Source organism: Triturus cristatus, chromosome 6 (assembly GCF_964204655.1).
Source record: "Triturus cristatus chromosome 6, aTriCri1.1, whole genome shotgun sequence".
NCBI classification, from domain to species: domain Eukaryota; kingdom Metazoa; phylum Chordata; class Amphibia; order Caudata; family Salamandridae; genus Triturus; species Triturus cristatus.
The window spans coordinates 236,109,273-236,132,412 of record NC_140589.1 but is presented as its reverse complement, the minus strand read 5'-3'; the positions used below and the strand labels follow the sequence as shown (position 1 = coordinate 236,132,412).

At 46.4% G+C, this 23,140-nt stretch overlaps 1 protein-coding gene across 1 annotated transcript in view; it reads right to left on the bottom strand.

Moving 5' to 3' along the window:
* Positions 1–3,651: 3,651 nt before the first annotated feature.
* The window catches only part of LOC146816707 (WD repeat and coiled-coil-containing protein-like), a 96,228-nt gene continuing 76,739 nt past the window's right edge, over positions 3,652–23,140 (bottom strand). The window contains exon 3 of the mRNA XM_085610598.1: positions 3,652–4,241. Coding sequence (XP_085466724.1) covers positions 4,048–4,241 — 194 coding nt within the window. The 3' untranslated portion in view covers positions 3,652–4,047. The remainder of the gene's footprint in view (positions 4,242–23,140) is intronic.

Sequence of the window (23,140 nt, the reverse complement as noted above, 5' to 3'; positions counted from 1 at the left end):
AATTGCCTTCCCCATCTAGTCAGCTACACACCTCGTATAGTTAATGGCAATGTACTGGTCACCTGGAGGTGAGGGGGGGAGGGGGGGATCCACAATGATATGGGAATATATGTGTGAATTAAGCAAAAAGTAAATCATCCACGTACCTGTGTGTGGTTTATAAATAGTTGGATAATCGCATCTAGTGTCTCGCTGCCCAGGTGTACAAACATATGTGTTGATATATAGTATATATGCAGTTGTACATAGTGTAATTACTCATAACCAGCTCACAAGGGTTAAATCTGTGTAGAAAGAGGGAACCACAATACCTCGGCCTTGCAAAAAAGGGCTGTTTTGTTTTCTTGTGTGAAGTGGTTCCTGAATCAGAATCAGTGAGACATCACGCGATATTTCCTCATACAGTTAAATTATACTGTGGTGGTAATAACATGGAGCCCGACCTATGCACTGTGGTAATAAAAGTGTAAATGTATTAGCTTAGTGTATCAAGACCTTGTTTCACTGGGTCGCGTTGATTTTCATTGGCATTGCATAAACTATATATGCAGATTCGCCAACATGAATACATTTATTATATCATTGTTTTGGGAGCAGAGGGGCTTCGTGACCCCCTCCAAGCTCCGCCTCTCATAAGTCCCTCCTCGTACTCAATGATGGCAATAAACCCCACTTACCACTCACCGCATTTACATATGTATTATGTATGACGTTAACATGCACCCATGTTCTTGCACACTTGTGTGTACTGAATACAAACAAGCCAGTGCATATACATAAGCTTTGGTATTTTGGGGCATTTTGAACATTTATTTTTCAATACTTTCCAGGAAAAAAACTTCTCTTTTAATATACACGACTGACATTTCTGCACACCTTTTGAAAGAACTGCACTGATTGGTGCCTATATGTATACTTTATGAATAGCTGGTGCTTGCTCCATGTTGGTGAATTTAGATGCTTAGACACGTTCAGGAATTGTTTCCTTAAATGTTTGAAGGCGTCTGAGACTTACTGATTTTTGCTTTTAGCCACGTTTGCTCTGTAACTCTTTTCCCACTCCTCTGACACTCCCGAGTGAAAGGCAATTTTCCACTCAGAGCCAGAACTTTTCATTTGCCTGATGTGTGCAAGCCACGCATACATTACACATCCAAATTACCCTATCCTGCTTATATTAAGTGTCTATTTTCTTTTGTGAGTTTATGGTTTATGTGCACATGCAAACCTTATTATTTTTTACTGGCAAACACACGTCCTATCAATAAAACTCACTGTCAGCCCAGTGCTCCTCTATGAGCAATAGCAAGCCCTTTATTCATGCACAACACTAAATATCGCACAGCTCAATTATGGACACTGAATACAGGGTCTGTATTTCTCTGTAGGTTCTCCAGGGGGCGCTGCTCCTCCCTGTCCAGTGTCCTCTCCCCACACAGGCATTCCTAGGGGCTTCAGTCCTGTGTATCTGGTAGTCGAGGTATGAACTAGGCACAGGTGCAGGTCACTCCTGTTTCCTGTATGGGGCTTAGAAGCACAACTGAGGCAGTCATTCTTTCCACTGCTTTACTTTGGGCAGAAAGTCTAAAGTCTTCATGACTTCTCAAGTCAAAGCCTCACAATCAATACACAAAAATAGGTCCTGAGGAGGTTTAGAGACCAGCAGTGTGTGACTGCCCTCCAAGACAACTAGAAAGCACAAACATGCCCCCTGGGACTAGATATCAAAAAGAGATCTGGAATGTCCCTTTTTCAGGATGGTTTCCCTCACCAACCCGTGGGTGGCATGCTTCATCATCGGGTAACCTCCTCGCACTATGAACCTAGTCGCAGTGCGAGCTACAACCACCTTACTGAGAGGGAGGAGCTCAGGGATGGTTTTTTTTGTAAGAAAAAGAGGTATCCTAAAACCTGAGCAGGGTGGCGAGAAGGGGTAAAAGGAGAAAAGAGAGTGTAAATGAGCTAAAACTAACTATGGTACGCCAGACAATTTTTAATGGGGCATCTAGAGGTCAGGATTAAAAAAGTGAGTGTATGACAGGGGGAGATTCAACCTGTCATAGAACTGTGGTGGTCCTGAAAAAAGGGACATTCCAGCACTCTTTGATATCTAGACCCAGGGGCCATTTTTGTGTTCCCGAAGCCTCACGATACTTATGCACTCGTCGAGCTCCTTCCGTTTTCATAGGAGCCTCTTTTTAGTGGGGACTTTGGAGGCAGATACAATGCAGCAGATCTGGGGTCACAACATGTCTCCTCCCTTGATTGTGGCCTTCTGGGCTAATCAGGCCTGGGAACAGTAGCATGGAGTTAACAGACTCTCCTCAAGACACAGCAGCAACAGGGCGCAGATTCAGCAGCACCCTGCTACGGCTGGATCTGCCGGGAAGACTTCAGACCTACCCATCCCACCAGGGAGTACGTCCGTGGAAATCCAATGTCTGCCGTGAAAGACTTCCCTGATTGTCAGTAGTAGCTAAAGGGTTGCAAGCCCTGACAGGGCAGAGTTCACTAGTGTACTACACAAGTGTCCTATTTTAGGCTATTCTAGGCTTCTGCACAAGCATGGCTGCAGCTTGATGGGGAAACCAATGGAAGCTTCTGAGTTTTTGGGGATTAACACTGTTTAACGATCACTGAAGGGTTCATGAATAGCACAGCGAGAATCCTACTTTTTGGCGGGATGATCATTTTTTAGGACCCACTCCCATAGGATAACATTGGTCCTTGTTTCATATGACAGAGGATAGTAAACCTTCTAATTCGTAAGCATCTGCTGATTATCAGCAAGGTTATTGTGATTGTTGTAACAATAGAAAACAGTAACCTGGGAATATAATTTGGATAACTAGTGATGATGTTCTGTATTGATTGTTTATACCTTCTTTTTATTGTTTTGCTTTACTCTTTGCTACTTACCACATATTTTCAACTATTATTGATTTAACCAAGTAACAACTCTGACTGGAAGTTACATCTTTATTGCAAATGTAATAGTTATGTTTTACAGTGTATATAATCTCAATCTTCACACCACCTGCATTGACCCGGACCAAGCAACCACATTGTGACAAAGAGTCTTTGGAGACCACCTTCCCATTAGAGTCCAAGTACCCGGTATCCTGGTCAGTATGGGGCACATGCACATTTTTCACCTGTCATACTCATAGATGGTTCCTACAACTTTATGGGCCTGAGAAACGTCTCACAATGCCAAATGGTACACCAAAACAACTCGATATGCTTGTAAAACCTTGGACCTTTAGCCATTGTCTTTAAGAAATTGTGGTGAAAAATCGATAATTTGATTATAGAACTCATTCTTCATCAGTATTACTATACACTTCTTGGTATGATATATTCAGATTCCTTTCTGCCTGCCTTAATAAAAGAGCACATCTATAGAAATGCATGAATGAAAAAGACCACAATGAAAGACTGAGGCACCGTTTCATTAGGGTAAGTTTACACTTTCGAGTAAGTTTCCACTTTGGAGTACGTTGTTCTACTTTTTGGTATTCCAAGCAGCCCTTTCGTAGAAACTTATACTTGTGTAATATCTTACACTTTTGTAGTATGTCCAGTACTACACATGGCCAACCATTGGTACCACAACATTTTCCCAAAGAATGAAGGAGGTACAAATATAAGTTAGTGTTTAAAAATATATAAAAATAGTACATATTTATTATATGCTACTGCAACACCCTCACATTGAAAACAATGGAATTTAGGGATTTGAGCTTTAAAAGATTTCTGTTCCATTCTTTGAATGATAGGAAGTAGTATTGGAAGGTCGCTTGGAGCTCTCTTGGAGGACGACTGAAACACAAAAGTATGAATTTTGTGTTTATTATTCATGGTGGTCAACAACATACCAGCTCTTTATAAACAATTGTGATGGTTTTTACAAAAATTCTATGTACAGGATTACAAGATTTTTCATGCATTTTTATAATACTATTGTTCTTCCTTGTGTCCAAAGTTTCACCATATTATGTTACAGTTCACATCTGCTATTATCAAAGGTAGAGATGCAAATTTTTGCTATTCACTATTGGCTTCCTGTGCTGCACTGTTGGTTGACTCAGTGGAGCTGGCAGCCTCCGATACATTAGAAGAACAGCTGTCATAAACTCTTGTACTGGCGCTTGCGTCCCGGATGATAATTTCCTGTGCACTTCTGAAGGTTAACGGGATATACCCATCATTGTCTGCAGTGAGGACGATCCAAGAAGAACCTACAACAGACAAACAGGGAAAAGGTAAGCTTCACAATAGAGTGTCAATGTTTTTAGTCCAGTCATTCGAGACCCCATCCCATCCATAAGCAGAAAATGTTGGCTGCTTTATACAGAGCCTGACATAATGTACGCATCCCTTGTAAACACATTAGGAGAGTCGAAATAATTTGGGATGTCTTTGCATCATGGTTTGCTGTATTGTGACGAACGCCTTGGGCTAAGAAGAGCAGGGCGACTCTTCCTAGACTTCTCTTCCTTTGACTCCCCTATCCAGGACTTCAATTTCCATTGAAGGCTTGTGACCTGAAAGACATTTGGCAGACGTGCATCCATCTCAAGGTTTTCAGAATGTGGAGCTGCCAGAAACATGCCACTTCACCCACCTAAGGTGGGCGAACACAATGTTGGTAGGGCAGGTGAACCGCCAGTTTATAAAGGCTCAAACACTCCACCATATTCTAATCAACTATCTTAAGAGAATAATTTCTTTCACACCTTCCCTTCAACTTTACCAAAATTCATATAACAAAGTGAGGACAATTTTAGATTTGTATACACTTTTTGTAGTTTTTTTTCCTTTATATTTGGTATTCATCCTTACAAAATATTACATCACTTTGGTTTTATCTGTTTTGGTAATTGGGCGATTTTATCTGAAAATATCTTTAATAAATGTAATGTCCAGACGGTGGTTGTCAAGAAACATAAAATCATCAGCAAGTATCAAACAATAAATGACTAGTGGATCCCTTCTGAGGTGTAAAAGTAAAGGCCTGACCAAGGTAGCTGTGGAAGGACCCAAGTTACAAAGAAAATAAAAGTGGAGCTAACACACATCCTTGCTTTGAGATCTTTTCTGTTTTTTTTAGCTAGGCAATACATTGTTTCCTTTAACATGAACATGTAGCCAAGCTTTAGTATGACCTGTGATCATTTTTGGAAGAACTGAGGGACTCCAAGGCAGTTTAACTTCCTGACCAAGATTTGATGATCAGCATTGTCAAATGTTCATACATGCAAGTTATAGCAGTTGCCCTTTTACAGCAACTTATTTCTGGAGTAGGATATTTCATAAATCTAATCTTACAATTATGTTCAAAGGCATTCTGGAAACAGATTTCTAGAGGTGTCAAGCCTCTAAGAATTAAGAGGAAATCAACATTATCATACAGTGAGCACTTTAAATTAAACAGAATTACTTTCCAAGGAGTTGAATTATTTTTACCATCAGAAGCATGCTTTAAATATTAATAGTAATAATTTATTGTACAGTTAATTAAAACTAACAAAAATGACAAAACCATCGAGGCATTAAAAGTGCTTAAAAAAAAGAGAAGATAAAAACCAGTGTCTCAATTTATACTTTAACCTTTAAAATACAGTCTTCCAAACTGTTATGCTTTTGATGAAGGTCGTGTCGAGTCTTTGTTTTATTGACTGTTCAGCCCTTTTGACGTGAATATAAATATGGATAAGGTGCCAATACTTACCAGTGACTGTCCAAGCCTTTTAACGTGTGTAGGAGCGTGAATAAAGTGTTTGTGCTTAAAAAAGTGCAAACATGAATTGGACGTAAGAGGGGGTATGTAGGTTGATTGAAAAAATGCTCAATAAGAGTAGACCAGCTGCCTTCTATTCTGCTATTGCTTGTGACTTGGCGACCTTTGACCCTGTCACCAGGCAGGTCGCTCCCCTCACCGCCACGCAGCCCCCTGTGTGACCGTGTCCCGCTGCCACTGTCGCTCGCATCAGCCCGCCTGCTACCCGGCGGAGTACTGTGCTACCTTGTCTTTGCCTCTGCTTACTTGTGCCCGTTTTTGTCCTCTGTGCCTTTTTCCCCTGTATTTTCCCTCTGTCTGGTGTTCCCATTTGTACCCCTGATCGTTTTGCCTTCTGTACCCCTTTTTCCGCTCTTCCCCATTGTGCCTCCTTTTCTTTTCTGTTCCCCCGCTGTTTGTTTCCCGCCGCTGCGTCCCTGCACCCCCGCCCCCTCGTCTCCCATTGCCCGCCCCGCTTCCACCTCCCAGCTGCTCCTCCCTCCCTCTGACCCTCATATGGAGGCCGTGCAGCGGTAGAGAGAGCGACCTTTGACCCGGTCACCAGGCAGGTCGCTCCCCTCACCGCCACATAGCCCCCTGTGTGACCGTGTCCCGCTGCCACTGTCGCTCACATCAGCCCGCCTGCTAACCGGCTGAGTACTGTGCTACCTTGTCTTTGCCTCTGCTTACTTGTGCCCGTTTTTATCCTCTGTGCCTTTTTCCCCTGTTTTTCCCTCTGTCTGGTGTTCCCATTTGTACCCCTGATCGTTTTGCCTTCTGTACCCCTGTTTCCGCTCTCCCCCATTGTGCCCCCTTTTCTTTTCTGTTCCCCCGCCGTTTGTTTCCCGCCGCTGCGTCCCTGCGGCCCCGCCCCCTCGTCTCCCATTGGCCGCCTCGCTCCCACCTCCCAGCTGCTCCTCCCTCCCTCTGACCCTCATATGGAGGACGCGCCGCTTGGGCGCCGAAGGCGTGCCAAAGGCAAGCCTGTCTGCGCCCGTCCGCTCCTGGACCGCGCCCAGCGGCAGAACCCCGGGCCCCAGCCGATGCCAGGGCACCCGACTGAGATACGACACCGCCACCCTCATCGCACCCAACACCGGACGACCTGCCGCCTGCCACCGAGCCACACCGAAGCGCACCCACGGACCCTTCACCTACCAAGCCTGCAAATTCACCTGCCTCCGAACCTGCACCCCGCCCACCGAACACAGCAACAATAACAACCACCTCAAGTGCATCCTCCTCAACACCCGCTCCGTCCACAAACACGCCGTCGAACTCTGGGAACTCCTTGATACAACAGCACCAGACGTCGCCTTCCTCACGGAAACCTGGATGAACGCCTCCTCGGCCCCCGACATCGCCATAGCCATCCCGGACGGCTACAAAATCACCCGGAAGGACTGCGTCAAGAAAACTGGAGGAGGAATCGCCATCATCTACAGGAACACCATCAGCGTCACAACCAACGCCGAAGACACTCGCACCGCCGCCGAACACCTACACTTCCAGATCCACACCGACCCCCAGACCACCCTCAGAGGAACGCTCATCTACAGACCCCCGGGCCCACGGACACAATTCAGCGAAACCATCGCCGACTTCATCAGCCCGCACGCCCTAGCCTCACCAGAGTACATCCTCCTAGGGGACCTGAACTTCCACCTGGAGAAAAACAAGACAACAACACCACCACCCTGCTCGCCAACCTCGGACTCAAGCAACTGGTGGACACACGCTCGACCCCATCTTCTCCGCCAACAACCACGTCTCCTTCAGCCACTCCACCGGACTACACTGGACCGACCACAGCTGCATCCACTTCACCTTCAAGAAGACTACATCCCACCACCACACGCTACAGATCCCCCGCGGATGCTGGAGCAAAGTCACCACAGACCAGCTGACCACATCGCTGAGCCAGAACCCACCTGTCGACACCCCTGACACCAACGACGCAGCACACAACCTCACACAGTAGATCACCAACTGCGCTGACGACCTCGCTCCACTGAAGAAACCCCCAGGCAAGACTGGCAACAGAAAAACCTCATGGTTCACAGACGCCCTCAAAGACGCAAAGAAATCATGCCGAACCCTCTAAAAAGCTTGGCGCCACAAACAGACATCAGAAAACATGACAGCCCTCAAAAGCGCCACCCGCGAATACCACCAGATGATCCGCACCACCAAAAGGACATCGTTCAAAGAGCGGCTGGACAACAACACCCACAACAGCAAGGAACTTTTCAGCATCGTCAAAGAGCTCTCCAACCCCAGTGCCAGCAACAACGACATCACACCGTCGCAAGACCTCTGCAACTCCCTCACCACACTCTTCCACCGCAAGATCACAGATATACACGACAGTTTCGGACCCCAGACTCCGCCTCCAGCCACCAAACCAACGATCCCCACCACCACCCTCAGCGCATGGACCCCCATCAGCACTGAAGACACCACCCACGTCATGAACACCATCCACTCTGGCTCCCCCTCCGACCCATGCCCTCATCATATCTTCAACAAAGCTGACACCATCATCGCACCCCACCTCCGGAACGTCATAAACAGCTCCTTCACGTCAGCCACCTTCCCTGAAAGCTGGAAACACGCAGAAATCAACGCCCTTCTGAAGAAACCCACAGCGGACCCCAAAGACCTCAAGAACTTCCGCCCCATCTCTCTTCTCCCCTTCCCGGCTAAAGTCATCGAAAAGACCGTCAATAAACAGCTGACTGCATTCCTTGAAGCAAACAACTCGCTCGACCCATCCCAGTCCGGATTTCGAGCCAACCACAGCACCGAGACCGCCCTCATCGCAGCCACCGATGACATCAGGACCCTGAAGGACAACAGAGACAGCCGCTCTCATCCTCCTGGACCTCTCGGCAGCCTTTGATACCGTCTGCCACCGCACCCTAATAACCCGCCTCTACAACACTGGGATCCAAGGAAAGGCCCTGGACTGGATCACATCGTTCCTCTCCGACAGAACCCAGAGAGTTCGCCTCCCTCCCTTCCGCTCCGCGGCCACCAAGATCATCTGGGGCGTACCCCAAGGCTCCTCACTCAGCCCAACCCTCTTCAATATCTACATGAGCCCCCTCGCCACCATCGCACGAAAAAACAACATCAACATCATCTCCTACACCGACGACACCCAACTGATACTCTCCCTCACCAAAGACCTATCCACCGCCAAAACCAACCTCCAGGACGGAATGAAAGATGTCGCAGAATGGATGAAGCACAGCCATCTGAAGCTCAAGTCGGACAAGACAGAGGTCCTCATCCTCGGACAATCCCCATCCGCCTGGGACGACTCCTGGTGGCCCACGGCGCTGGGCACTGCACCGACACCCATGGACCACGCACGCAACCTGGGATTCATCCTGGACTCCTCCCTCACGATAACCAAGCAAGTCAACGCAGTCTCGTCTTCATGTTTCAACACCCTGCGCATGCTCCGAAAGATCTTCCGGTGGATCCCCACCAAAACCAGATAGATGGTTACCCAGGCCCTCGTCACCAGCCGAATGGACTATGGGAACACCCTATACGCAGGAACCACAGCCAAACTTCAGAAATGTCTGCAGCGCATACAGAACGCCTCCGCATGACTCATCCTTGACATCCCTCGCCACAGCCACGTATCCGCCCACCTGAGAAACCTGCACTGGCTCCCCGTCAACTAGAGGATCACGTTCAGGCTGCTCACCCACACACACAAAGCGCTCCACAACATGGGCCCCGAATACCTCAACAACCGCCTCTCGTTCTACACCCCCACCGCCAGCTCCGCTCCACCAGCCTCGCCCTCGCCACCGTCCCACGGATCCGCAGAACCACCACCGGAGGAAGATCGTTCTCCTACCTGGCAGCCAAGACATGGAACTCCCTCCCAGCACACCTACGACTGACCCAGGACCATCTCACCTTCAGGAAACACCTCAAGACCTGGCTATTCGAGCAGTAGCAGCCCCTCCCCCCCCCCCCCTTCAGCGCCTTGAGACCCTCACGGGTGAGTAGCGCGCTCTATAAATGTCACGGATTGATTGATTGACTTATGCTCAAGTCTTTCTGCCACTTTATCAAAATACTTTGTGAATCGGCAGTTTAGTTGGATCTCCTCTGGATTAAAACATAATTTTACTGCCTGCCTGCAGATCCTGATGCCCTTTTGGTTCAATGTTGGTCTAAGTAAGGCACGTCTTATGTCTAACAGGCTTGGGCAGGGGCTTTAAATAGTGGAAAGTGGATGAAGACTGTGCTCCATGCTTTACTTGTGCTCTTGAGCATTTGCCTCCCAAAATTAGATTGTTAGCCAACAAAAGCTAATTTCCCTGAACATCATGCAGAATAAAACCATGATTAATCGAGTCTGCTGTAACAAAGTAAATCTGGCTTCTTTGAACACTTATTATGAGTGGCTCTACCAACGGATTTCCCCAAAACCTTGTTTTTTTTATGAAGTGTTACCTAATTCAGACTAGTGCATTGCCTATATTTCTTTACATTTGTATTACAAGCCATTTATTGTTTATGTATTGTACATAGTCACTATGTAGATTTCTGGTGGCCTCTTTTGTAAATATTTTGTAGTCTAATAAATTACATTTCTTTATCTGTAATAATTCTTCATCATAAGGTATTTGAAGACTAGTCAAAGAAGGGGTCAGGTTAATGCTCTCCCCCTCGTAAAATTAGAACACCAATTTTCTCGTCAGAAATTAAATGTATGCTGTATATTGCTGCATCAAAAATTGCCCTTACTGAAATTTTGTTTTGAATTTCATCTGACAGGAATTGTTTTTATAAGTTTCAGATCCACAGTCTCCTTTATCCAACTTTCTTCTTTCTGATTTGAAAATTAAACTTGTATAATTGACGACAGGGACCATTATCGAAACCTACCTTGCTTTACAGCTCTAGGCAAACAGGACTATAAATATATGCTTACAAATATATATTCTAACATTTTATAACAATTACTACCAAACCTAATAGGTCTCCTTGGTATATTTCCAATGATCTTGTCAATTCAAAAAAGAAAAACATAATTTGTTTTTCCAGTCTATTAACAATATGCCACCTCACGTGTTACATATTATTTTTACTAGAATTGCTTAATGTATTTGCCAGTATTCTGCCTGTTCAAGATCCCCAACATTCGCAAGTGTCTGAGTAGAAATCCTGTTTTAGAAATCTCAAACATATAGCTATTTTATATAAACAACTTCAAATCCCTCATAATTTAATTATGTGGTTTATCTTGCTCAAAGCCTGGAGGTACAAAAATACTAAACAACAACACCTGCAGAAGGCAGTTTTAAATAAGCATGCCTTAGCAACATTGTCAAGCTACCTGTCAATGTTCAACATATATTGCTGGTTAATAGTAAATGTAATAATGATATAATTTAAAATATAAGAAATTGGGAACCAGATTTTTTGTAAATAAATTATATTAGCTTTTATGAGGCATATTTCAGTCACCTGTTTTTCCCCACGTTACTGGAGAACAATTATTGGTAAAATATACACAATTTCACTTCACTCATTAAGAGGTCCTTGGATGTGGACACGTTATGTCTGCCCCCAGTTAGCTACTGATACCTGGGGTAATTGGACAACTGGGAAGAGGGGGGTTTAATCCCTGAGGTAATCCTGCAAACTGTGGAAATTGGTAGCTCTGGACTTGATTCCCCCTGTAATTCCTTATTCTGTCATGGAAACTCACCTGGACAATTTCCAAGTTAAGGTAAACAAATCTGTGATGTTCCTTTGTTTCTCATAATTCTGCTGCTACCCGCCACATCAGGGACATCACTAAGGCCATGGAAGATGCAAACTGGGTAACCAAACAAAACCACGCTCAGGGAAGATCATCAGCTAAGGTGCTATAATTATTTTTGGTGCCACATTAGTGGGCTTCACATATCTCATTCCGATACTAGTTGTAAAACATATATAATGACCACTTTCTGGGACAAGACACAGTCCTATACTAGACATTAGGAGAGCGGATCAGCAGATTTGACCTTAAACACTTGTTTCAGTTTTGAAGATTTCACTGAATCAAATTTGTCTGACTCCAACAAAATGTTAGTATATCTATTGTTGTTGATCAGATAGTGTCCTTGGACCGGAATTCAATTAGCAGGCATTAATAGCAACAAAGATAATACCTGCCCAAGTAACATCCCTGATTATAATACCGGTCTTTGAAAAACATACCAATGCAATATCACTAGAATTTATTGGGCTCTGGCTTGGGATGCAGTGCAATACAGCCATCATTCTTGATAATTTTAAATGCAATTTAAAATTCTTGGAAGACCAAAGATAAAGGGTCATAAAAAACAACACTGAAAACCTTTCCAAACACCATCAGGCAGTATTATGAATTAACCATCCTGCATGCATTTTCAAGATTTTAGAATTCTTTGAAGATCCTCTTTTGTGCCTTTTGTACCTTTTCAATACTTTGACCCATATGAGATGGCAGCATGGGATTCTCCCCATTAGTCCTTTGATTAAATGATAAAGCATTAGCATTTAATGAAGAATAATGTTTTAGAGTGTGATCACTTTGTTTATCAATTATGTCAGGATTTGCAGGTGTTTGCTAAAAGGTTCTGATGACAATCTGCCCCGCTTTCCAGAAAGTGATTCGACCCATACTCATGAGAATGCACAAGTTAAAACTAAATAAAGGCAGCTAATATGCCACATTCTTAGGCACCACTCTCCCAGCACAGATGTGTGATGGTTCTCCAATAGGTTAAGGACACACAGCTACAGTCGATGTGAACCTAACCAAAGCTGGAAAAAAGCCAGTAAGGCTGTAGTAAAATGACAACCCAGTGAACTGTTGCACATTGAAGGGAACAAGGAAACGGCACAAAAAAACAGTATCCTGAATTCAAGTCAAACAGGAGGAGATCAGGTAACCGAGGGCACTGCAGACGGAAAAATAACAAAAAGCGAGGGGTGTGACAATCGTGATCCAACTGATAAACACCAACACAACAAAGAAAGTTGCTGGACAGCTTCCATTAACCTCTTGGTGGTTTAAATATTGTTACAGCATATTGTGGCCCAGGAGCCTTAACCCTTGACCATGCTTGGCCTACTAGTGACTGCACAGCAGCAGTCCATAGGCATGGCTAAGATTATGGTATTGCCTCGCCCTTGCAGAATCCTTATGGACGTTTTTAGGCAAGTTAACATTGTGATAGGCTGTTGCTGCTAAGGATTGGACTGGGACCAAATGCAGCCCAGGCAAATACAGCGCACGATGAATGTCCAATATGGCCCTGTGAGCTTGTGAAGACACATTTTAATAGTAGGTCAAGATTCTATAGAGTGACTAATTCACCGAAGAAATCTTTAGTTGATGAACTAAAAGATGTCAAAGGATTTGTGGCAGGTTGGTAATGGGTACCCCTTGCCAAACTACAAATGTTCAGGATTCTGCCTGGAATCTGCAATTGGGCAGTTCTTGGTAGGAAGAGCAGGTTTCTGTAGTTTCGATTTGGAGAGTCTGCCCAGCATATTTTCTGAAGTTTTTTTTAAATTGACCAGTCGCTGAGTAGGTAGAGAAATCATCCTTTATTTAACAATACATTCACCTCTCACTTGTGCTTTACAGATGGAATTGTTAAAAACGACGGTGTTGGTTGTGCCAATTTCAAACATCAAAATCTAATAGCTTCAACTAACTTCTAGATTAACTTATGCCATTCATAAAGTTGTTAGAAACAACTCTCCTGTCCCCTCTTGTGATCTAATTTTTGGCCATCCAGGTTTGTAGGATTCTCTTTTTGAACCTCTCCTAACAGTAGATTTTAAAGTTCTTTTGGCCAGTGTGTTATTTTTGTTATCTGTTCAGATCAAAGTGTGTGTGTGAACTCGGGGCGTTATGTGTAGAACCATTCCTACTTTTTCCCCAGAGAAAGTGGCTTTATGAGCCTCTCTGGTTTTTCTCCCGAAGATCCCGACAATTTTTCATTTCTCCCAGGATTTGGTGCTTCTGGTATTTTTTGCTTTTTCCATCTTCTGCAGCCGAGGACTGTTTGGATTCGATAAACGTATACAGGGCTTTATCCTTCTATTTGGACAAGATGGCAACGTTTTTACTACTTTTGGATAACACAGACAGGGCAAGCATCCATTCTCTTCCACCTTTAGTTGGCGGACCCATTTGGCTATTTCCAATAGCTATGACTCAATAGGAGTTCCTTTGCCAGGCTCAGTGCAGGGTTGCTCAACTAGAAGTAATTATACTTCCTGGGCAGCTTTCAAGGGAGCCACATTGAGAGGTATATACAATGATAACTTGGTCTTCTTTGCATAGTTTTATGTCACATTATCAGCTGCTTGTGTGAGGTAGTTTTCAGCAGATTTTGCTTCAGAGGTTGAGTGCCATAAACATATATATTGTATTCTTTTGCTTTATGTCTATTGAAATATGCACTGAAAAAAACAGCTTGGTTCCTTCTATTTTTTGGAGACAGTGTGGCATTTCTGAAAGCTTGGATATTGCCTCAATCTTTATGGACTAGTACAAGGAAGCCAGGTAATGACCAGGTTACTGACCAGTAATTTTAATTACTCTGAGTCCTGCTCTTCTTCATCACCATACTTAGTTTCCTAGATCATCTCAGCCAGAACTGTTATCAACAGAGGCTACCTTAGTTATTGCTTGGTGTTGGACCTGAGCCTTTCTGCAGAGTTATTCCAAAATATTTTGCCTTCCTTCTGTATTTTTCTGACCTTGTTATTGGCGTTAGGACTCTGGACACTTTACCCCTTCTGACCAGTGCTAAAGTGCATATGCTCTTCCTCTAAAACATGGTAAGATTGGTTTCTCCATGATTGGCATATTTGATTAACTAGTAAGTCCCTAGTGCCGTGCACCAGGGGTGCTGTGCCCAGGGCCTGTAAAGCAAATGCTACTAGTGGGCCTGCAGCACTGGTTGTGCCACCCACATGTGTAGCCATTCAAGCCTATCTCAGGCCTGCCACCACAATGTGCCATGTGCAATTTTTAAATTGCCATTTTGACCTGGTAATTACAGCCACTTGCCAGGTCCAAACCTATATTACTTGTAAGGCATCCCTAAGGTAGGCCCAAGCTAGCCCCATGGGCAGGACGTACACTTGACAAAGGTATCACCCGGGTGGTGCAGCAGAAGATCTAGCGCAGTTTATGTCAGCGGGTGTAGTGCTTAACGATACAAGCTGAATTTACATACTTTTTTGGCCTAATATGTATATCTGTATACATAGTACCATATTAGCAAGGAAGGAAAATACACCAGCCTTGTACAGGAGGGGAGACTAATTTTTTTTAAAGTATTCCCTCATTCCCCTATTCCTTTTGTGCCAATCACTCGTAGCTATTTATTGCGTCAAATACGTAAAAAAATGCGGAAGTTATGAAAAGTGCAGTAGTGCATCCCTGCACGTTACATTACTTCCGAAGCACTCTCAACAAGGGGGTATCAGGGTACTAGTGGAGGAGGCCATGAAGTGGAGGAGGAAAGAGCGCAACCGGAGCAGGCAGTCAAAGGGACAGGACAGGTAGGCAATTGCAAGTGACAAGCAGAACGGACAGTATGGAAATTAGGGGATTAATTCTCTGTTAGCCAAATTACTGATCCCAATCTCACTTTGTGAATAGGAGGCACTGATCGAATGTCGACTTTGTTGAGCTCTGAGACGGAGCAGCACTGTTGTGGTCATAATTGCCAATGTCAATGGTGGTTGTCGGTAAACACCGCTATGCAGCGGTGGGTAGTGGAGTTTTTGCTAAACTCTGCTCTCAAAGCGGAGCACGGAGTAGCAAAAACTCCGGGAACTCCGCTGGTGGAGCAGAGTATACCGCCCGCCCCTAATTGTCGTGTGTCTGATGCATAGAGAGGCCATAACGGGGAGTGGTCTGAGATACCTCTTGCTAAATGTTGTATGTCTTTAAAGTGTGTAACCTCATCAGCCAGAGTGAGAACATAATCTATTTTGGAAAGGCTATTCTAGGCACCCGAGTGGAATGTAAAACGTTGCCTGTCTGTATTAAGGGTTTGCCAAACGTCTACCAGTCGCAAGGCTGCTACAAATTCAGAAAAATGTGATGGCTTGCGATGAAAGTCTTGTGGGAATAGCGATCCAGAAATTCTGGCAAAGCTGTGTTCAAGTCTCCCTCTATAATCAATTTCCCGGCTGGGAAGTTCAAAAGCAGGTCTCCCAGGTCTTGGAAAGCTATGTTGTGCAGTGCAGGAGGGATGTAGACTGCAGCAGTTGTAATCGGTTGGCCTTCCCAAAGTCCTGTAACAGCAGTGAATCTATCCTGTGTGTCCACCCAAGTATGTTCTATTGCCAGGAGGAAGGTACCTCGCATATGTATCCCCACCCCTCTGGATCCAGTGGAGAATCCAGCATGTGCCATGAGTTTGCATCCGCAACATGTTAAAGGTTTACAGAAGTTGCCGACCAGGTGTGTCTCCTGCAGTAGGACGACATCGGGGGAGTTTTGTTATATATATTGGAACACTATCCCCCGTTTAAGTTTATCTCCCAGCCCTTTCACATTCCAAGAGAGGAGTTTCATCCCTTTAAACGTTGGTGCTTATGTTTGGCTTGTGTAGAGTTTGTACAATAATCCCTCCCATACCCCGGTCTCCTATACGGGGAGCGGATACCCATAATTGGCCCAGGTGCTGGCCCCATGTTCCCATTCTCCGCTCCACAATGCTTTAGGAGGATATTTGCAATGTTTTCCCCACGTGTCTCAAGGAGCTAGACACACGCCCGCCTAGTAACGTCACTTTCACCCTTCATGTCATCTGCAATGTAAACAACAAAAACACAATACATGAATTGCGGCTTGCTGCAATCCGGATTTTTAACTACCTGTTCCCACAACTATGCATAGTGCTTTTCGTCCCATCCCCAACTTGTCTTTAAGAAGAAAGAGAGGAAGTGCCACGGAGCAAGAGCACAGACCCCGCTCCCTAAATTTACTATCACACTATCTGCACTATATATGCAATTTATAAAGGATATTGTCCAGTGTCCGCCGCTTTGCCTCTTGATCTGGGGTCCACCTGGCCCATCTCAACTTGTCTTCTCTAAGGCACGAACTGAGTCACCATTAGGTCTAATCTAGCGGGTCTGTTATCTTTATCCTCGGTGTCCATTGTGTTGATGTTGGCTGTCCTGCGGCCTCCGTATTCATTCATCTTTTTGTGGGGCTTCTCACGTTGTGTTCTAGGACTGTTACCACGTACTGTTCTCCAACCATAGAGCCATTACTGTGCAGCCTCTGGAGTGTCAAAAAACCATACCTTTCCTTCTGCCTCAGCCCACAGTTTTGCAGGTAATAACATTGAGTATTTCACCCCTTTATCTCATAGCACCTTCTTAAATTCTAGAAAGGATCTCCTTTACCTTTGCACTTTGATTGTGAAGTCTGAAAAAAAGGATATAGTACTATTTTCATATTTAACCGGCGGGGCACTGCGAGCTGTTTATAATATGGCATATCGATCTCTGAAGGTGAACAGTCTAGCTAACAGGAGCCTAGAAGGTGCCCCTTTTTTAGGATTGCCCCCCAGAACCGGGAGGGCTCTTTCGATTGACAGTAAGTTGGAGAGGCCCCGTGGCTGCAGATAGGTAGTGACTAGGGCCCTTCAGCTCGTTCTGGAGCTCCCAAAATTCTGACATTATTATGGCAAGATTTGTCTTCATAGTCATCAAGTTTCATTTATAGAATTTGGCAGGAGGTTTGCAATTGTTTAATTTGTTGTTTCAAAGTTTCTGAGTCAGAATGGAGCTCACTAGCGATGGTTTCAATTATTGTGACTTTGTCATTTATTTTCCGAAAGTCAACCCTGATAAGAGGTGGTATTGAGTCCATTCGCGGTTCAAGTGAGGTGCGCACTCCACCTTTGCTTCCATTATGTCTTTTACGGAACCATCGGTTCCATTGGTGCGACCCTCTTGGCTGAGGCTGCTATCTCCATTTCGGGAGGATTTGACATTGTATATCTGTCAAGCTTAATTTGGAAAATCTCCTTCTGTCCTTTAGCACCAGGCATATTGTCTATGAGGGGAAGGGGGGGTTCCTCCCCTTGCTCGGGCACTACGTTACCCCAGGTAGTAGCCGCTGCCTAGTCGTGAGTAAGTAGTACCCCACTCAGGGTTTTCCCTGGGACAAAGGATGTGCTTCCCGGTGGTTTCACGAAGCTCCACAATGCTTACTGATCCACCAGTTGCCTCCAGCCTCCCTCCCTGTGGTCAATCACTCTTATAGGATTGAGAATCCTCGACATTTAGAAGGGAAGCTCAGCGGCGCCCAGGTCGGATTGCTACTGTCGTTTGTGAAAGCCAAGCATGCCCCAGTTCAGTGTTGAAGCGGGTTGATAAGTAGTTCACCCCTCCATGGTCACACTGCCAGACCCACCACACTCACAAGCTGGCCCGTCCACTCCATCCGTGTCCCACCCCAGATATTCGTCTCTTCGGTTGGCTCTTTGCCCAACACAGGGTTGTCGTGGTCTCTGGGAGCTCAGCAACTCACTGGCACTGTGCTTTCTGCATATTTCCTCAGGCTTCCCCCACAAACAGGCAGGCCACAATGTGCATGGTTCATGGCAAAGCCTCACCTCCGACATTCCAGGCCCCCTACCTGGCTTCCACCGCTGCTTCAGCTCTCCGGTTACACCTCTGACCCTTTGTTTGTTTAATGATTTTCAGTGTGGGATCCACCCCTCTGCGGCCAGGCTTCGTCTCCGGGCCTCCGCGGCTCCAGAGGCATTCAAGGCCTTAGGCGGCCGCCTCCTCTGATCACCTCTTGTGGGGGGGGTGTGCTAGGTAATCCACTTATGATCGGGCCATGTGCTCGTGGCTACACAATTTAGCCGTTAGGCTCCATCACAGATGGCCATGTTAATTAACGGCCATCTTTGTTGGCTTCTCTCCACACTGTGTTTTCACTGTGTTATTGTGTATGTGTACAAATACTTTACACATTGCCTCTGAGATAAGCCTGACTGCTCGTGCCAAGCTACCAAGGGGGTGAGCAGGGGTTATCTTAGCTATGTGGCTCACTTACCCTGACTAGAGTGAGGGTCCCTACTTAAACAGGGTGCAAGCCACTGCCAACTAGAGACCCCATTTCTAACATTTGTGATCAGCTGTTACGATAGAACTTGTATTTGTGTATTACATACAATGATTGGTGTACACTGCTTCATATCACAGCCCATTACACCCCAGCATGCAGTTTTTTTCTCTTTCTGCTTTCTTGCAACTCTTGAGTTTTTTCTACGATCATGTCTCTGTTTGGAGGGCCCTCAGCTGTAACAGCAGATTTGGTGTTTGAGCAGGAGAGGTTTGAAACCTATACTCTGCCTCAGCTCAAAAAGTTCTGCAAGGATCTCAAATTTTCTTTTAAAGGCCTCACTAGAAAGGAGGTTGAAGCATGAAAGAGACAAAACTTTGGATATGGTGAGAAAGAGACTGCAAATGGAGAAAAAGGAAATGATTTTAGCTCATTAGATGAAGTTGACGGAACTAGACTTAGAAGCTAGGAGGGCTGAGTCCAGCTCAGATGCTGGCAGAGACCATGTCCTGTACTGAAGAAAAGGTCCACACACTCAGAGACTTGGGGGCTTATTTACAAGTCCCTTGCGCCACTTTTGCGTCACTTTTCCCATGTTAAAAATGACGCAAAAGTGGCGCAAGGGGCTTGTAAATCTGCCCCTTGGTTTCTAACTTTAGTGAGGGGGTGGCATACACCCGAGGGCTCAGGTGTATGAGGTAGCAGGGTCCCTGAGGAGGATTGGGGAACTGGCATAGGGAGTCATATTCCAAGTGGTGGGAGGGACACACTACTGGCTCTAGAAGAGAGTGACAGGGAGAGGTATACCTCGATGGAGGAAGTCCGGGAAAGGGAGTAAGGAGCCACTCCAGAGGAGGGTAGGTTGAGTTTGAGGGGCAGTCAGACACTGTCTCAGCAGATGGGGGATAATGTGGGGTACTTTTTCAAGGCACTGGATGGTTGGGTGAAGGGTAGTATGGTGAACACACACAAGGGATGTACAATTTGATTGCCAGAGAGCATATGTTCAGTCACAGTTTTCTAGAGCTAAGCCAAGACCTGGTGGAGTGGGAATTTTCTGACACCAGGGAGCTTGCACTGGAGGCAGACTTCTGGGTGAGTGTCAGAGGGTCTTAAGAGGCATTGGGGAGCAAACCCAAAGAGTGCTCAGGTTCCCCCCAACCAAGGGCAGGCGAGGTTCGTAGTAATCCAGACAGGTTCCAGTGTAGTGGGATGGGTAGAGGGTCCCATGTCCCTTCTCAGAGTGGAGAGAGGGGTGGGGGCAGGCAGAAGCCCAAGGTGCCCAATACCCATCCGCAGAGCCTGGATTGTACCCAGAGGGGTTGCCAGGGAGAGAGCCTAGTCTGTACCTGGAGGCTATTCACTGTGGGGAAACCCATACTGTCAGGAGAACTTGAGGGGCGGCTGCCCCAAGCGTCCCACCAGTTCTGGTGTCTGGCAGTACCACTCCGGTGAGGAAGATGCAGAAGTCCAGATGAAGGATTGTGAGGGCCAGTGGGTCAGGGGTTGCCAGCTCTGAGGTCAGAGCACCCCAGGAATGACCCTGGTGACACCATGTTTGGCCTAGGATGGCTTCATGCTCTGTCAGAGGGCCAGGGGTCAGGGGACCATAGCCAGGCAGACATTCACGCAATACATGAAGAATGTGTTTCTCCAGGAGAGGGTGGGAGGACTCCTCCCCCCCCCACCCCCAGGGTACAGACCCTGGTTGGGGGATCAGGTTCAGGAAAGCACTCCTGAACTGGTGGGAGACTTGTGCAGGATGGTTGCCACAAGCTCCCTGGCAGTTGTGAATTCTGGGGGTGCCACTCCCAAAAGGAGGGTACAGAACCCCGAAAAGTATAGCAGGAGGAGGACGGACTCGGCCCTGACTCCTGCCCAGCCTTAGGGTACAGACCAAGGAGGACCAGTCTCAGGATAACACTCCTGAATAGGTGGGAGGGAGAGTGGATAAATGGTGCCAGTTACTTGGGGCTACCGCGCCCCCACCCCCACTTTGAGAAACCTTAAGGTTAGAGAGACCTGGGCCTGCAGCAAACTGATCTGTCCCTCTTCTGACAGTTCTATCCTGATGCAAATGCAAATGTTAATGGCACTGAAGCATATTTTTGTTTGTTGGCTCAGAATTATCATAGTCACACATAACACAAGATGGTTGATGGTGCAGCATAGGTGCACGCCACAACAGGGGAAAAAAAAAACTTACTAGTGGAATGCCTGAATTATTCTCAACAACTGCTAATTAATTACCCTGTGCAGAGCCGGCTCTAGGCACGGGCTGTGTGGGCAGCTGCCCAGGGTCTCGCACTCAGCCCGCACAGGTGGTGTCCTCTTGTTTCCCTGCTGATCCAACTGAAAGAAAGGTGTCCCCTTCCAATTATGGTTCATGGGAGGGGCCCCCTCCCCTGAGCCTCTCAGGGATGGTTTCGGGGGGGGAGCCAGTGGGAGGGAGAGACTGCCTTTTGTCCCAATTGCAAGGAGACCATTCAGAGACACTGCAGGACGCCCATTGTCCAGCATTTTAGCGCCCCCACAGTTTTAACTTTCAGCCCACAAGCATTTCTCACACCTTCAGCCCCATAGGAGCTGTAAAAGAGGTGTTTGTAGGAGGCTGGGCGGAGGAGCTGCTGCCCAGAAGGAGTCTGCACATAGCAGCTTCCGGAGCTTTGTCACTTATGTAAATTAGAGGGAGCCTCGCATATTCCCTTTTGGCCCGGGGGCCCGCAGATCCTAGAACCGGCCCTGACCTTATGTCACTTACAGTGCATCTTTGTCAATTTCCCCCTGTTGGACTTGGCTCTTTTTGCAGGGACATCCCTAAACTTTTTGCCTTTCTCCTTGCCTTTTTTCTGACATGGTGTTGGTGGTTCTAGGACTCTGGGCACTTTAGCACTGCCGTCCAGTGTAAAGTACGTGTGCTCTCTGTGTGAAATATAAGGATTGGTCTACACCTGCTTTGGTCTATTTAATTTACCTGTCAGTCCCTTGTAAAGTGGTATCTCATACCCAGGGCTGGTAAATTAAATGCTACTGGTGGGCTTGCAGCACTGATTGCGCCACCCACCAAAGTAGCCTTGCAAACCTATCTCAGGCCTCTGCCATTGCAGGGCTTGTGCGCGCAGTGTTACTGCCGCTGTGACGTGACACCTAAAGTGTGTGCCATGTCCGTGATCCCCCTTTTACTACATGTCAGTCACCCCTAAGGTAGGCCCTGGCTAGCCCTATGGGCAGGGTGCATTGCAGGTAAAAGATAGGACATGTACCTTAAGTGTGTGACATGTCCTGGTAGTGACAAACAGACATTTTAGTTTCTCACTACTGTGGGGCTGCCTTCCCCTAGGAATGCATTGGGGATTCACTGATAAGTGTTTCAGTGGTAATCCCTGATATGAGAGGCGCAGCGTGGTCAAGTTTGGTATGTTTGGAATCGTGATAATAAATGCTACGCAATGGTGTGCGCAGATTTATTATAACTATTTTAGAAATGCCACTTTTAGAAGTTGGCATTTCTGTGTGCTATGTGTCTGCCTGCCTGATGTAAATTGCATGTCTGGCTTTTGAGTGACAGGGGCTGGTGAGGTGTGTGTGGCTCCAGAAGGGGCAGGGTGAGTCAGCGCTAGGCTGAATGGGACATCTACATTTTGAGTAGTGGGAGGGGACGTCCCTGATGCCTGAATAGGATTGTGCCTGCCCTAGTGAATGCTGGCTCCGCCCCCCTGTGGTGTGTCTGATGGCAGAGCCCCATCTCTGAAAGGAGGGTGTGAGCACTGTAAGCAGAGTGCTCCAAAATCCCCCAGAACCAGTTGCATCTGGTTCTCCCATGCCCAGCCCTACAGACAAAGGAAACTGGTATATAAATGTAGTGGCTGTGACCCCATGAGTTGTTCCCTGTGCTTACTTGGGTTGGGGGAGACACTCTGACAGGAGGAACCGTCGTGGGACCCAGCTGCAGCTTCTTGGGGGTCCCTGCGTGCTGGTCTGCCTGGCTGCGCCCTGCTGGGGTGTCCCCAGCCACAAGGACTCTTAATGCCTTGCCCAGCTTTATCCTGAACCTCGAGGAACTTTTGGGCTTCGACTCTCTGTGATTCTAGCGCCTTGTGAGCGCTGTGCTTTCTTCCTTTAATTGCCCAAGCAGGAGGAGAGCGTGGGATGCGCACCGCTGAGCTGCTGTCTTTTTCGAGGGAATCCCCATCGTAGGAATCCCCCCTTGGTACCAGGAAAGCAGGTGC